Here is a 12,036-nt window from a genome sequence, read left to right on the forward strand (position 1 = left end):
TGGCCCAGCGTGCACCCGAGTCCGTGGACGATGACCAGCCCCGCGCGAGCTTATCCACCACACACGCCCGCTGCTGCTGCTGCTGCTGCTGCTAGACGGTAAATGGCCACAAACGCACTCCAGACGCGGGCTTCCTTCTCGCAGCAAGGGCCACCTTCGCCGACCGAAGTTGGCAGGCCGTCTGTCTGCACGGCCATGGCGGGCACGCGCATCGATCGGCTGCCCCGAGAACGCCAGGGGCCATGGGTGACGTTTCAGCCGACGTGCTATGTAGCTCGGGGCTACTGCCCTCGTCCACGGGGCGTATATCCTCAGCATATCCAGGTGCTCGGTCAACGCTCGCTCATTGGACACACATGGGACTTTCGGCAACGTTCTCTTCTCGCTGCTTCGGCGGCTGCGATGCGCATTGCCAGTGGCAGACGCGGGAACAGCTTCGCACGGCGCGTCGCGGACGGGCGAGCGTGCGAGGACGGTTCGACGATCGCAGGACAAGGCTCTCTGTCTCGCTTGGCCGCAATCGGGACAAGTTCGCGAGGCCTTGTTCTCCTTCGAGGGTGCATCCCTCTAACGCCGTCTCTGGGCTCTCCCTGCTGCCACCCCGCAGTTTTCGGCTGAATGGCGTGTGCGCGGTGCAAGGGTACGCCGCGTGCGCGTGCATGTGGCATCCGGGTGCGAGAGATTTTCGTCCAAGAGACCGATGAGGGGCTCTTGACGTCGTCCCTGCCCGTCAGGCACCCGGCGAGGATATCTTTCCGCCTAAGCCCGCCCCAATCTCGTCGCGCGCGTGGGACCTGAGCTGCATCGTTGCGCCGAGCGCCGTCAGGAAAGGCAACGCCACCGCGCGACCGTGCGGGAGAGACAGATCGCCCCCCTCGACAGAGGTTGTGGGATTGACGTTGAACGGTTTCGCGATGACGCTCGCGACGCCGTCGTCGACGCTGTCGCTCCGAGTTTGACGGGGCCGCATGGTCGCTCCGGACCTCGTACGAGCGACAGATAGCGCATACAGCATTGGCGATTAGCAAGCAAGACAGCACAGGCACCAGACGGGCTGCGGCTGTTCAGACAACATACTAGACAGGCGTATTGATAGCACGAGCACTGTCCTTTCGTCCATATTGGAAAAGATACGCTCCCCGAGATCCTCCGAAACGAGGGCAGATCTGGGCCCATGAAAATGCAAGATGAAAGAACGATTCAACACATTCCACGCGACCATGGGCGGCCTGGCAGAAAACGTCAGTCAGCATAGGGACGGACGGATGAACGGACTCGAGGGAAGGATCTGCACCCGCGAAGGCAGGCACCGCTCTACTCAGTCAGTGCCTACTTGGTCCGCGTCTGTGCCTGGCCGTGTACAAATCGCGATCAGACGGACACTCACCCAATCTCTCCAGACCACCTCCGCGCTCCCATGGCTCCCTTCTGGGCACAAGAACGCGCACTCGAACAAGCAACGGCACCCATTAATGGGCCTCCTCGCACCACGCCGCGGGCAGCACCGTACCTGACGCCTCCCTCCACGAAGCTTCGCTCTTCGCGACAAGTACGAATCGATCGTCCTCCCCCCTCCCATCTTCGACAAGGCACGCACCCCTTCGCGCGGAAGCAACGGTGCCCTGGCAGCAGCGTCGCGACACGCTAGTCGTCGAGCGCAGGCTCAGGGCGGAGGCTTCCTCTTCTTCCGCACCGCAAGCACCGTGACCGGCTGCGCTGCAGGCGCAGCCGTGCCTCCCGCGCGCGACGTCTCGGCTCCGCCATCTGCTCCCGCGTCGCCTCGAGGCGCGAGCGGCGCGTTCCGCACCTCGATCGATCCGTATATGTGCGCCGTGTACGTTTCGCGGGTCGCCACCGGGTCCGGGAACGGGTTGGGGGAGATCTCTGGGAGCCCGCCTGCTGGACGCCCTGCGGTGAGGTGCGACCGTCCGGGAGGCGGAGTCTGCGGCGCCTCCAACCGCATTGTGCGGTTTGGCTCGGGCGTGTGCGGTCGTTCCGGGTGCTCCGGAGGGGATGAAGACGGGGCAGGTACGGTCGCGGGGTCGGCTGGCGCGTCGTCGCAGAGCCCCTTGATCACGCCCTCCAGAGTCTCCGTAGCGCGAATCGCGCGTTCGCGCGTCGAGAACTCGTGGTGGTTCATGAGCGAGGCGACAATGCGCCGCACGAGCTTCGGGGCGACCTGGCCTGGCTGAGGCGCGAGCGGCGACGGCTGCGACGGCCTGTCCTGGTTCACCGGTGGAGGCGTAGAGACGCACAGGGTGAAGAATCCCGTGACCGCGCCGGCGACGCACTCCTGGCGGAAAGACATGCGCTCCCAAAACTCGTCCGCTGAAACGAGCGACAGCTCTCCCTCTGGACGACCCTCCTTTTCCTTTTCCTTGTCCTCCTCGTCCTCCTGCTCGCGTGCAGGCTTCTTCGCGCCTCCTGGTCCAGACGAAGTGGGTGCTCGTGGTCGCTTTCGCTGCGGCGAACGGAATCCGCTCTCCGTGCTCTTGATGTACGCGATCTCATCAATGAACCGCGACTTCGGGTCGTCATCAAACCACGGTATGATGGTCCCCAAATTGTGTGGCGCGTCCGGGTCCGCACTGTTCGGACAAGGAAGGGGGATCTCGGTCTGCGAGTACGGATGCCCGTATACCCACTGAAATTTGGCGGAGGTGGAGGGGACGGCTCGCGACAACGCGCGGCTGATGGTGTGCGCTGCTTCCAGCTCAGAGTACCCGGGGAGAACGTAGAAGAGCTTGACCTTGCCGGTACCCTTCAGCCGCCCCACGATCTCCCCCGCGACCTCGCCGTACACCCGCTTCCACCATGCGCACAGTTTTACATCCGACAGCGGGCGTTTGCCCTCGAACTCGGACGAGTTCGGGAAAAGGTACTGGTTCTGAGCGCGCGCGAAGAGTTGGATCCAGAGGTGCTGGACTGCGATGGGACGCGTCACGGGGTCGGCATAGTAGGTGAGGAACGCACGAACAAGGGTGGCTGTCGGTGAGGGGGCAGACGCGTGGCCCGAGGAGTCAACTTTGGAGACGTACAAGACGCCACAGGACGTGGACGGGATGTTGTAGACCGACGCCTCGATGGCGGTGACGAGGACATGCGGTGCATCCGGGTCTTTCTGCTCCGAGAGCAAGACGAAGACATCCTGGAGGTACGTCCGGGGCCGCGGGCGTGCGTATGGGAACAGGCCGTTGTGTTTCCTTGGGACAGACGTGAGGACATGGATGTGGAAGGTCCTGGTCCCAGGGAGGTCAGCGAGGGCAGCCAACAGCTTGTCTCGCAGGGCCATCTCGTAGTGTCTCGAAGGCTATGAAACGAGGTTTTCGTGCATATTACCCAGCAAGGGCAGAGTTCGCTGCGGGGATGACGAGAGAACAAGATGCATTGGACGTGGTGGACGTTCGGGTTCTCACAGGACTAGCGCCCTACTGGCGCTCGCTCCGTAGTCGGAAATTCCCGCCAATTGGCGGGTTGTAACTGAGTACGACTAGCCCTTGCTAGTATCGGATGGCAAATAACCACAATGATTCGGCTGAAGACAGCGATAATCGACAAAGAGCGTTATACAGGGTATTGTCGACAAAGATACACTAGTGATGCCGATGTAAACGATAGCAAGAAACGACCGTAGTACATACGAATGCCTGCTGACCCGTGTAGCAAGCCAGTCCAATAATACCATAGATTATAGGAGATACAACGGACCCTCCGGGATATGCCGATGGCCCAGAGACAATTGTTCCGCATTGGACGATCGAGGAACTGGAACCTCAGACAACAGGACCGCCGGTGGCTGAGGAAGTTGACGTTGCGTCGTCATGGATGATTAGGTCCCTGGTCTCGACCTCCGTGATGACCTCCATACGTTCTTTGTCACTGAAGCTCTGTGTGCATGGTCATCTAGCAAAACTCTCATGAGCGTATAGATGGGCTGTACGACTTGCCTTGCTAGTGTATCGGGGGCTGTATTCCGTGATGGTCTCTACTGACACAGCAATGCCGTCTGGGCGGAAGGACTGGATGTTTCGCCCGTCAGCACACATAAATTGATATGCTAACAAGGATGGAGTACCTTGCGCGGCGTCTTGGGGGTCAGTTCAGATCCGGAGTTCGACTGAGGGTTGCCGAAGTTACTGAGCTGCAATGCGCCTTTCGCCACTTTATCTCGCAGCATCTCTCTGCTGTTCAAGCTGAGAGGTAATATCAGCATTCACATCGCGTAAGCCGCTGAGAGTCGACGTACAGAGCGAGGAACGAGTTGACGTAGCCTGCGCCATTAGGCTGTTAGTCAATAGACACAGCTGACACAAATTACACTCACATTTTCCCATGACCCAGAAGAAGCTCAGCCAGACGAAGTTAGTGGGCATTGCTGCAAACTGATGAGACGGGTCAACAACTGCTACTACGCGGAGAGACTGGCGAGTCGAGATGTTTTACTTACGGTCACGACGCAGATCGTCCCGATGATGCTAGATACGATTACAGCTACAAGCTATAGTCTTAGCTCAAATTTCCACGTACCTTGTAACCAGTCCACTGTTCACACTATACACCATAAGCATCGTCACAACGGAGTCAGTCCTGGGGCGAGCGTTAACATCATCCGAGAAAGTATTAGCAAATAACACTACCTCTTCAGTCCAGTGCGTTTCTTGTACAAGTAGTAACACATGGCCACGGCGATGATGATGTCTGATACTGCAGCGGAACCAAGGCCAAGGCATGTCACCCACTACATGAGGTATCAATCTCCGTTGTGCGCGTGAGACCAGCGAAGTACTCCCTATCAAGCTATTGAACTTCGAGTAGCGACCGAGGATGAAGCTATGTGATGGTTTACTAGCAGCACTGGAAGTATGCTGCGATGAACACGCACGATTCTGCGGTGAAGACTGGTCATTTCCGCGTGTGAGCACAAGAAACGAAGACAAACACACGCTCTGAACTTCTCACCGACGCCAAGTCCTGCGAAGCCATGACAATGCCTTCAGTCCCCGGGTTTGCCGCGGAATGCAGTGGAAGGGGCACTTACCAAAATGAATGCATGCCAAGATAACCTGGGCCGGGAACATCACGATATGCGGAAATACAAAGGGCATGCGTACTCACGATGATACCCGTTAAAATCCAGTTCTTGCTCACTGAGAAGCAGACTGTGAGAACAGAACCTTCGCACTCTATCAGCGGATCCACCCACTCATCCACACACGTCGAGCGAAGAATCTGTACCGGGGAATCAGCGAAGAAAAACCAGCCTAGAAGCGACAGGTAGACGCACGCTTCGACGATCAGGCCAATGAGGCCCTTTCAATGCCGAGCATATGTCAGCACGATGCACCGCATGGACCGGGGTGAATCCTCAACTCACATTACAATCAGTTTGCAACTGGGATTATCTCCGTGTAAGAACATCTTACATCAGCGAAGCATAGAAGACTCACAGCCATACTCCTGAATGATGCCAGAAAGGTCAGTCCACTCACATACGGGATAAACACATGATGCTCACCATGTCGTTAGGTCCAGGTTGTCGTTGTTGCCAAAGTTCGTCACCAAATACCTGAGCATATGGGCTATCAACCACGGTAGGAATCTCGGAGATGGGACTTCGCACCAATAGATTGTACGTGTGCAAAGAATGAGATGCAGAGTATCCAGTGCCCTGGGACATTTCAGTCTGTGGTCGATCAACGCTGGGGGAAACAGAGCTCACGTTAGGACGATAACCTATGCATGCCGCGATCACCCTCAGTATAACGCGATGAGCCCTCAGTGAGCAACATACGAGCGACTTGACAAACGAGTTATCATTGGAATAATTCCTGCGGCAGCGTCCTGGCCATGAATGTCATAAGTCCATGTTTATACGATATGCGACGTACCTGAAGTAGCTGAAACTATGCGTGCCCGGTCAACCGTCTATCCAAGACCTGGATGCACTTCACGTACGTTTGTAGCAGTGTTATCCCGTACAAGCTACACATCTCATGTCAGTAGGTTAGGGATAACGAATCAAGGAGGGAACTCACCAAGCACCGACAACGAGGCCAACCAGTGCCGCACCGAACGTACTGTCAATGAAAGACATCCTCTCTCCTCTAACACACAAGCTGGGCCTAGGGTGGCACGATGGGGAGAGGGCGGGGTGCTGCGCGTCCATGCCCGCGCGAGATGGTATAAATGCGGCAGGCACTCGACCCTTGATACTCGCACATGACGGACACTCTTGACGACAAGTCCGGAATGGACACGGTGATGGTGCTTCTGCCGGCAGGAACGCGAGTACTAAGAGCGAGGAGGCCCGAGGGGGCTCCCGGATACTGCCAGTCCGCTCTCAAGGGTGATTCGCCGAGCCGAAGTCTGAAGTGCTTCTCTACGAGGCGTGGGTAATCGAAGTCGACGCAGATGCGCCACCGATTGTTCGTGAGTCAGTGAAGGTGTCTCCGGGATTCCGTGTCTTCCTATCCGAAGCCTCTGGGAATCGGCATGGTCTATTCGTGTTGCCTGCAACTTAGGTTTTAGAGCGGCCATGACGCTAGGTGCACACGATTGAGCTTCTGCTGGACCTTGACACTGATGCTCATTGCATTCTGAATTCAGCTGCTGACACAGGGACCCGTGCACAGCGATATGGCACAACAGGGTCTTTGTGAATGGAGATGCTTTCTGACGTATTTCGTTGTGAAATTGTCACAGTAGCGCACGTCGCACTTCTCGCGAAGTCTCGGGCGAGCTTAGCAAAGGCGCGAGGTTATCCGGGTCCTGAGCGGGAATCTCTGTTAGTTTCCCTCGCGAATACAAGCTCTGGACCTCACAACTGTTGCGGAGCTACATCTCCGATTAGGAACTCGGGTGAGACGCTGCATTGAACGATGCCTCATCTACAAGGCGAACAGCATGGCAGCCTGAGAGGTACATATCGTTCGATGACTCCTTGGGTTTCTCAGAACGGTTGCGTGAAGGCTGCATGCAAGAGGTGCCGTGTTCACGCCAGTGGTTGCTATGTCGCCCAACGACGCCCAACGGAGATGTGGCGGAAGTAAGCGTAATCTGCACAGCAATACGTCAGGACTACCTCAAGTGTGCATGAGGAGAAGGGTCACCCACCGTGGGTTGCTGGCGGACGGGTTCTATGGAGGCGGAGAGCAAGTACTTCGGATGCACTGGCGCCTCGTGGCTACCGCCCGTCAAGCAAAGCTCGTTTTGGCAGGTTCAGTAGTTCGCTACTGCACTAGTCCGTTCCGGCTTAAGGCATCTATTTCAATGACAGCGTCTTCCCAGGTCGTGCATCACACAGCTGCCGACATCGTCTATAGGAGAATCCTCGATGGATGCGTTCGCCTCAATACCAGTTTAAATCCGCCGAGGCATCACGTACCATGGGCGAAGCTCCCGCGACCGCCGCAAAGCACCGCCCAAGGCCTCTTCATCGGAACCATCCTTCCACATGTTAATTCTACTCGCTCTTCCGTAATCTCTGCCCCTAACGAAGCATCGAAAGGCATTCACAATCGCAACCCCCGCGCCACTATGAAAATGATTGTATGCGGTCATAGTTCGGATCGTTGGTATGGTACTATGCTACAAGACACTTCTAACACGACATAGAGCATGAACAATGGACGGGAAAAGCAGGGGACGGGTTGTGGAGATGATCACAGCGGCGGAAGGAAGAGCATACAACCAGCGAAAGGCGATTACGCAACGTACGCGAACGTGTCGCGAGTGCCTTCTACACGCTCGATGTACTCCTTCTCGAGCAGGTGGTCGATGGCCTGGAGATGACGAAAAGGGCTATATCAGAATACACGCCTGAAACGAAGAAGCAACAGAGCCTGCGCACCTTCTTGATGTCAGGGATCTTCGGTGTGAATCGCTGAGAAATCTGCTGAATGACTTCCTGAATGAGGGCCTGGTTCTTCATCGTCTTGCGTGCCTTCATTATACTGGATCGCGGTCAGTAACTTATTAAAATAGCGCAAGGATGACAAATACATACCGGACGATGGTCGCTTGGATAACGTACTTGCGATCCTCGTCGACTGTCTTCAGGACATCGGTTGACTCCGCCTTCTGCTCCGCCTTGATAGGCGTGTTGAGATTGATACGGATCTTCTTCGACTTGAAGTCTGTCGACTACTCAGTACAGTATCACTAACAACATCAAACGGACTACGCACTGGGATTCAGGTCGTACTGCTCCGTCTCCTCGTTGATGAGGATCTTCGCCTTCACGAGCACGGCAAGGACCTGCTTGAGGATATCCTTGCTGATCGCCGTGGCGTTGATCAGCTCGTCGAGCGAGAGCGTATCGTTATTGTTGTACTGGAGAAGTACTGCCATCTGCCATGAACTCGTCATGAGGATGTACTTCTGGTTCAGATAATTGGTTCGGAGCTCGTTCTTCGAGTAGTTCCAGAGCCATGTGAGCTTGCGTCCCGAGTGCTTCTGCTGGTAGTACTGCGAGAAACGAGTGTAGGTAGGGAGGATGTCCTGCGGGATGATGAAGTCGTGGGTGGGAGGGTTGAGGGGCCAGAAGTTTGTGCCGAGGACCATGATGCTGAACGTAATATCCATGTCATCGTGGTTTTGCTGCATACGCTCCTTGAAGTTGTCCGTGAGATCCTTGCTTAGGCTCATATCTAGTGATTTGGATGAGCTGTTGTGCGTGCTAAGATCGACGTCTAAAACGTACCCGTGAACATGCGCTGAAGCTTGTTGGTGTACTCGAAACCGCACGCCTCCTTCAGCTTCGAGATCATGCTCGCCTCGGCCTCGTCCGACGCCGACACCCCATGAATAAGACGCTTCGACAGCTTCGTCGTGTAGAATTGCTGGAACACGTCCTTGTCGTCGATGTATTTGAATAGGATCATCTGATTCCCCGCGTCCCGATCAGCAAGTGCAATCATTTGTTTACGCACGACTCTACGTACCACTTTGTTCAACGCGCCCTCGAGGTCCTCTTCTTCCGCCATCTTATTGTTCTTCCGAAGCAGCGCGTCCGCGTGCTTAGCGAGTAGCTCAGGCGACTTCGTTGTGGACGTGCCAGTGGCAGCGTTCCGGTTGCCGAACTCCCTGCACGCTTTGTCGAGACTAGCAACGAAGCCTGCCTCGCCCCGGAAGCTGCGTGTGACCGTCTCCGAGTTCTTTTGGTGCACCTCAAGCAAGGCGTCGACGTAAGCCTTGGGATCAACCTCCGGAGCGCCCTGAGCACCGGAACCCTCGCCGATGAGCTTGTGCACGGCAGCGAGACCCGCCCGCTTGACGTGCTCCTCGAACCTCTTGCGAAGGGGCTCCAGACCCTCGGGGATGCGGGAAAGCAGAGCGTACATTCGCTGCAGATCCTCGTCCTTGTCGTAGTCGAGCAGCCCTTGGAAGCTGTCCCACATGAGCTCCGCGTGCTCCCGGATCAGGACCTGTTCACATTTGTTGATGAGAGCCTTGCGGGTATTGGTGTTCATGTAGCGCTCGACGCGGTCTTCCTCCTCGCGCAGACGCTCTTCGGCCTTCTTCAGGTAGTCTGCGACGCTGTTCTCCGAAAGGAACGCCTTCGACTCCTGCTGGTAATACTTCTGGGTAGCGTCAAGGAAGGGGGTCTCGAGGTGCTCCCGGTACACCTCGTAGGAGACCTTGTTGATGTCGCTTTCATCAAGACCGAGAGAGACGAAGGAATCGACGACCTTCTTCACAAGACCTTGGTCGATCGTCTCGCCGTTCCTCTGACGCTCAATCAACCGCAGAATGGCCCCGGCGAGCTTCTGGTGTTTGCTCTGTACATGAAGGAAGAAGTTTGACTTCCATTGCACGAGGGCGAGCTATCGTAAGGACTGGTAAGCCACAGGCTCAGAAGTGAAAGCATGACACCCGGGAGCAGCAGATGAAATTCCAACAATAACACTCGACGCGATGCATCGTAATGAGCTAGGGTGGAACAGAGGCTCGTAGCCCTCCCTAGAAGCCAGTGCTGCGGTCGCCAGAGCCACAGACGCTTACATCGGCGTCCAATGCTTGCTGAGGGTGCAGCATGGCGACACGATGACCATGCTATCCTGCAGACAGAGGTTCCAGATACATCGGACTGCATCATGATAGTGTCTGCCGCTGCAATGTACTCCGATTGCCACGGAACGAAAACGATGAAAGACGCACAGTGTATACGGGATAAACGCCCTTCCTGCCCTCGTCCCGTTCCCGCTTTACCCAATGCCGATTGAGGTAAGTGAACAAACGGTTGATGTAGTTTGCGCCGGTTGTGTATCTATCCCACTCCTGGGCATAATACCGCAGCAGCGCCTCGTCCTGGAGCGTGTCGGATGCCTGGATGTGGGGGAGGAGGGCAGCCAAGCGCTCAGGTCAAGAGGTTTGGAACGTATGTGGCGACTCTGGGCACTTACTGTTCTGAGAGTCTTGAGGTGATTTACAAAATAGCGGATCAGGTTGTTATACAGATCAGAGCCCATCAAGTTGGCTCCCGCTGCTGGAAGATCAATAAACATCGGCGTCGGGTCTACGAGCAAGTACTCACTACGGTGTCCCATGCCACTACCGTCTCCCGTCCCATGCATCTTGGAGGACGTGCAGTAGTTGTATGACACGGTGTACAAACTCATGTACTTAGAGTACGAGACACCGGTCTGGAGCTTGGTCATGATATGGTCCACACCCTCCTCAAGATAGGCCCATGTTGTCGCGAGATCCGCGTTAGGCGGGGGCATAGGATAGGCGTTGGTGCCTGCAGAACTCATATCAAGGTCGTAAGCGGTCTGAAGAGGAGAGATGGGGAGGGAGAAGATGTGGTAGACGGTCAAGAGCACCGGTTGAGCGTCTAGACGCGTGGCTGCCGCAAGTCACGCAGCGTGCCCAGCCCAGTCGTGACATGCTCCCGACGCTCATCACCATCGCCCATGCTCGCGCGACCGAACCTCAGACTCGTTTTCGAGCAGTAATATGGTTAGACCCCGTGGTAGGACTCCAGGTGTCTTCTTGTGTTGATGGAGACATTGCTTTTATACCACAAGCTCGAAAGCCGTGAGCCCTGTTCCACGATTTCTCCCATCGAGTATACAAACACTCAGTGGGACTCAGTAATTGAATGTTTTGTAGGTCCTGAGTGTCGCATGCCAATGGTAAATGTGTGTGCGTTGCGATCATGTTCCCGAATCGTTTTTGCTCATCAATGGAATCCGTCTTTAGGAACAGGGCGCACTATGGGCCTGGCGCCCCCGGAATACCCCCGGTTCGACAGGGTGAAAAGCGCGTTCAACGGTCGCACCGTGGAAATGGGACTTGACCGTTGAATATCCCCCGTCAATTATCCGCGGGCGCAACGTGTTTTTACATCCGTAAAGGTTTTCCACCTGGGACGCTAAGCTGAACGGGGGTATTCCACGGCAGTGTTGTTACGGGTCAAGTCAAAGTCATGACCCTTTGGTCAAGTCATGACGGGATCGGTCAAGTCAAGCGGTCATGACCGATGGTCACCGGTCAGCACGTGATGTGTTCGCTGTACCCCGAGCAGCTTGCCGCGCGGGGCTGGTTCGGCCAGCGTTGTTTTGACCGCGGTCATGACCGAAGCCATGACCGATTTTGACTAGCTTGACTGGTCATGACGGTTGGTCAAAGGTCAACGCGTGATCTAGGCGACCGAGCGCTTGTGGGGTCGCACTAATCACGTTGATTGGGACCAGCAGCTATGGATGGCCCGACTAATTGTGTATGCCTAGGTAGAAATTGTATAGAATTGAAGGAGCATTTTTCGAGGGGAGAGTGAGCGGAAGGTGTCAGATAATGTGAGCTGGAGACAACAGAGGTTGGAAGTATCAAATACTTCAACTCCGTCAGCGGTAGAAACTATTCGGACTGAAGCATTTTTCGACTCTTCTACCGGACAAATAATATTGTGAGCGTGCAGCTTCCTCCCGCACTCGCTATTCCCTCACCCCCCTGACTACCTCCATGCACTAGCAAGACGGCGCCGCCTGGGAGCACCGATGACGAACCTGGTTTCCCGTATGCAACCCTGGTCAA

General features: G+C 55.9%; 3 protein-coding genes across 3 annotated transcripts; 1 reads left to right on the forward strand and 2 right to left on the reverse strand.

The window, feature by feature from the left end:
- Positions 1 to 1,663: 1,663 nt before the first annotated feature.
- DICSQDRAFT_129683 (uncharacterized protein) lies at positions 1,664 to 6,094 on the reverse strand (the record flags this gene model as incomplete). The annotated part of the gene is made up of 22 exons (XM_007370095.1): positions 1,664 to 3,310; positions 4,076 to 4,193; positions 4,247 to 4,271; positions 4,325 to 4,382; positions 4,448 to 4,475; positions 4,528 to 4,551; positions 4,638 to 4,704; positions 4,740 to 4,797; positions 4,883 to 4,898; positions 4,944 to 4,971; positions 5,039 to 5,063; positions 5,116 to 5,147; positions 5,216 to 5,229; positions 5,285 to 5,310; positions 5,375 to 5,392; positions 5,448 to 5,457; positions 5,516 to 5,566; positions 5,720 to 5,733; positions 5,792 to 5,828; positions 5,889 to 5,903; positions 5,956 to 5,982; positions 6,036 to 6,094. The coding sequence occupies 22 exons, from the start codon at positions 6,092 to 6,094 to the stop codon at positions 1,664 to 1,666; spliced, it is 2,397 nt and encodes a 798-aa protein (XP_007370157.1).
- A 297-nt stretch (positions 6,095 to 6,391) lies between these two features.
- On the forward strand, positions 6,392 to 7,056 carry DICSQDRAFT_140657 (uncharacterized protein). The gene is made up of 3 exons (XM_007370096.1): positions 6,392 to 6,510; positions 6,573 to 6,768; positions 6,822 to 7,056. Exon 3 carries the CDS (start codon positions 6,879 to 6,881, stop codon positions 7,047 to 7,049), a length of 171 nt encoding a protein of 56 aa, XP_007370158.1. The 5' UTR covers positions 6,392 to 6,510; positions 6,573 to 6,768; positions 6,822 to 6,878; the 3' UTR covers positions 7,050 to 7,056.
- A 647-nt stretch (positions 7,057 to 7,703) lies between these two features.
- DICSQDRAFT_70162 (Cullin-domain-containing protein) lies at positions 7,704 to 10,724 on the reverse strand (the record flags this gene model as incomplete). Its single annotated transcript, XM_007370097.1, has 9 exons — positions 7,704 to 7,781; positions 7,850 to 7,952; positions 8,006 to 8,135; positions 8,187 to 8,648; positions 8,702 to 8,882; positions 8,943 to 9,824; positions 10,159 to 10,326; positions 10,404 to 10,483; positions 10,535 to 10,724. 9 exons carry the CDS (start codon positions 10,722 to 10,724, stop codon positions 7,704 to 7,706), a joined length of 2,274 nt encoding a protein of 757 aa, XP_007370159.1.
- Between the last annotated feature and the right edge of the window lie 1,312 nt (positions 10,725 to 12,036).

Source organism: Dichomitus squalens, assembly GCF_000275845.1.
Source record: "Dichomitus squalens LYAD-421 SS1 unplaced genomic scaffold DICSQscaffold_61, whole genome shotgun sequence".
Classification (NCBI taxonomy): Eukaryota; Fungi; Basidiomycota; class Agaricomycetes; order Polyporales; family Polyporaceae; genus Dichomitus; species Dichomitus squalens.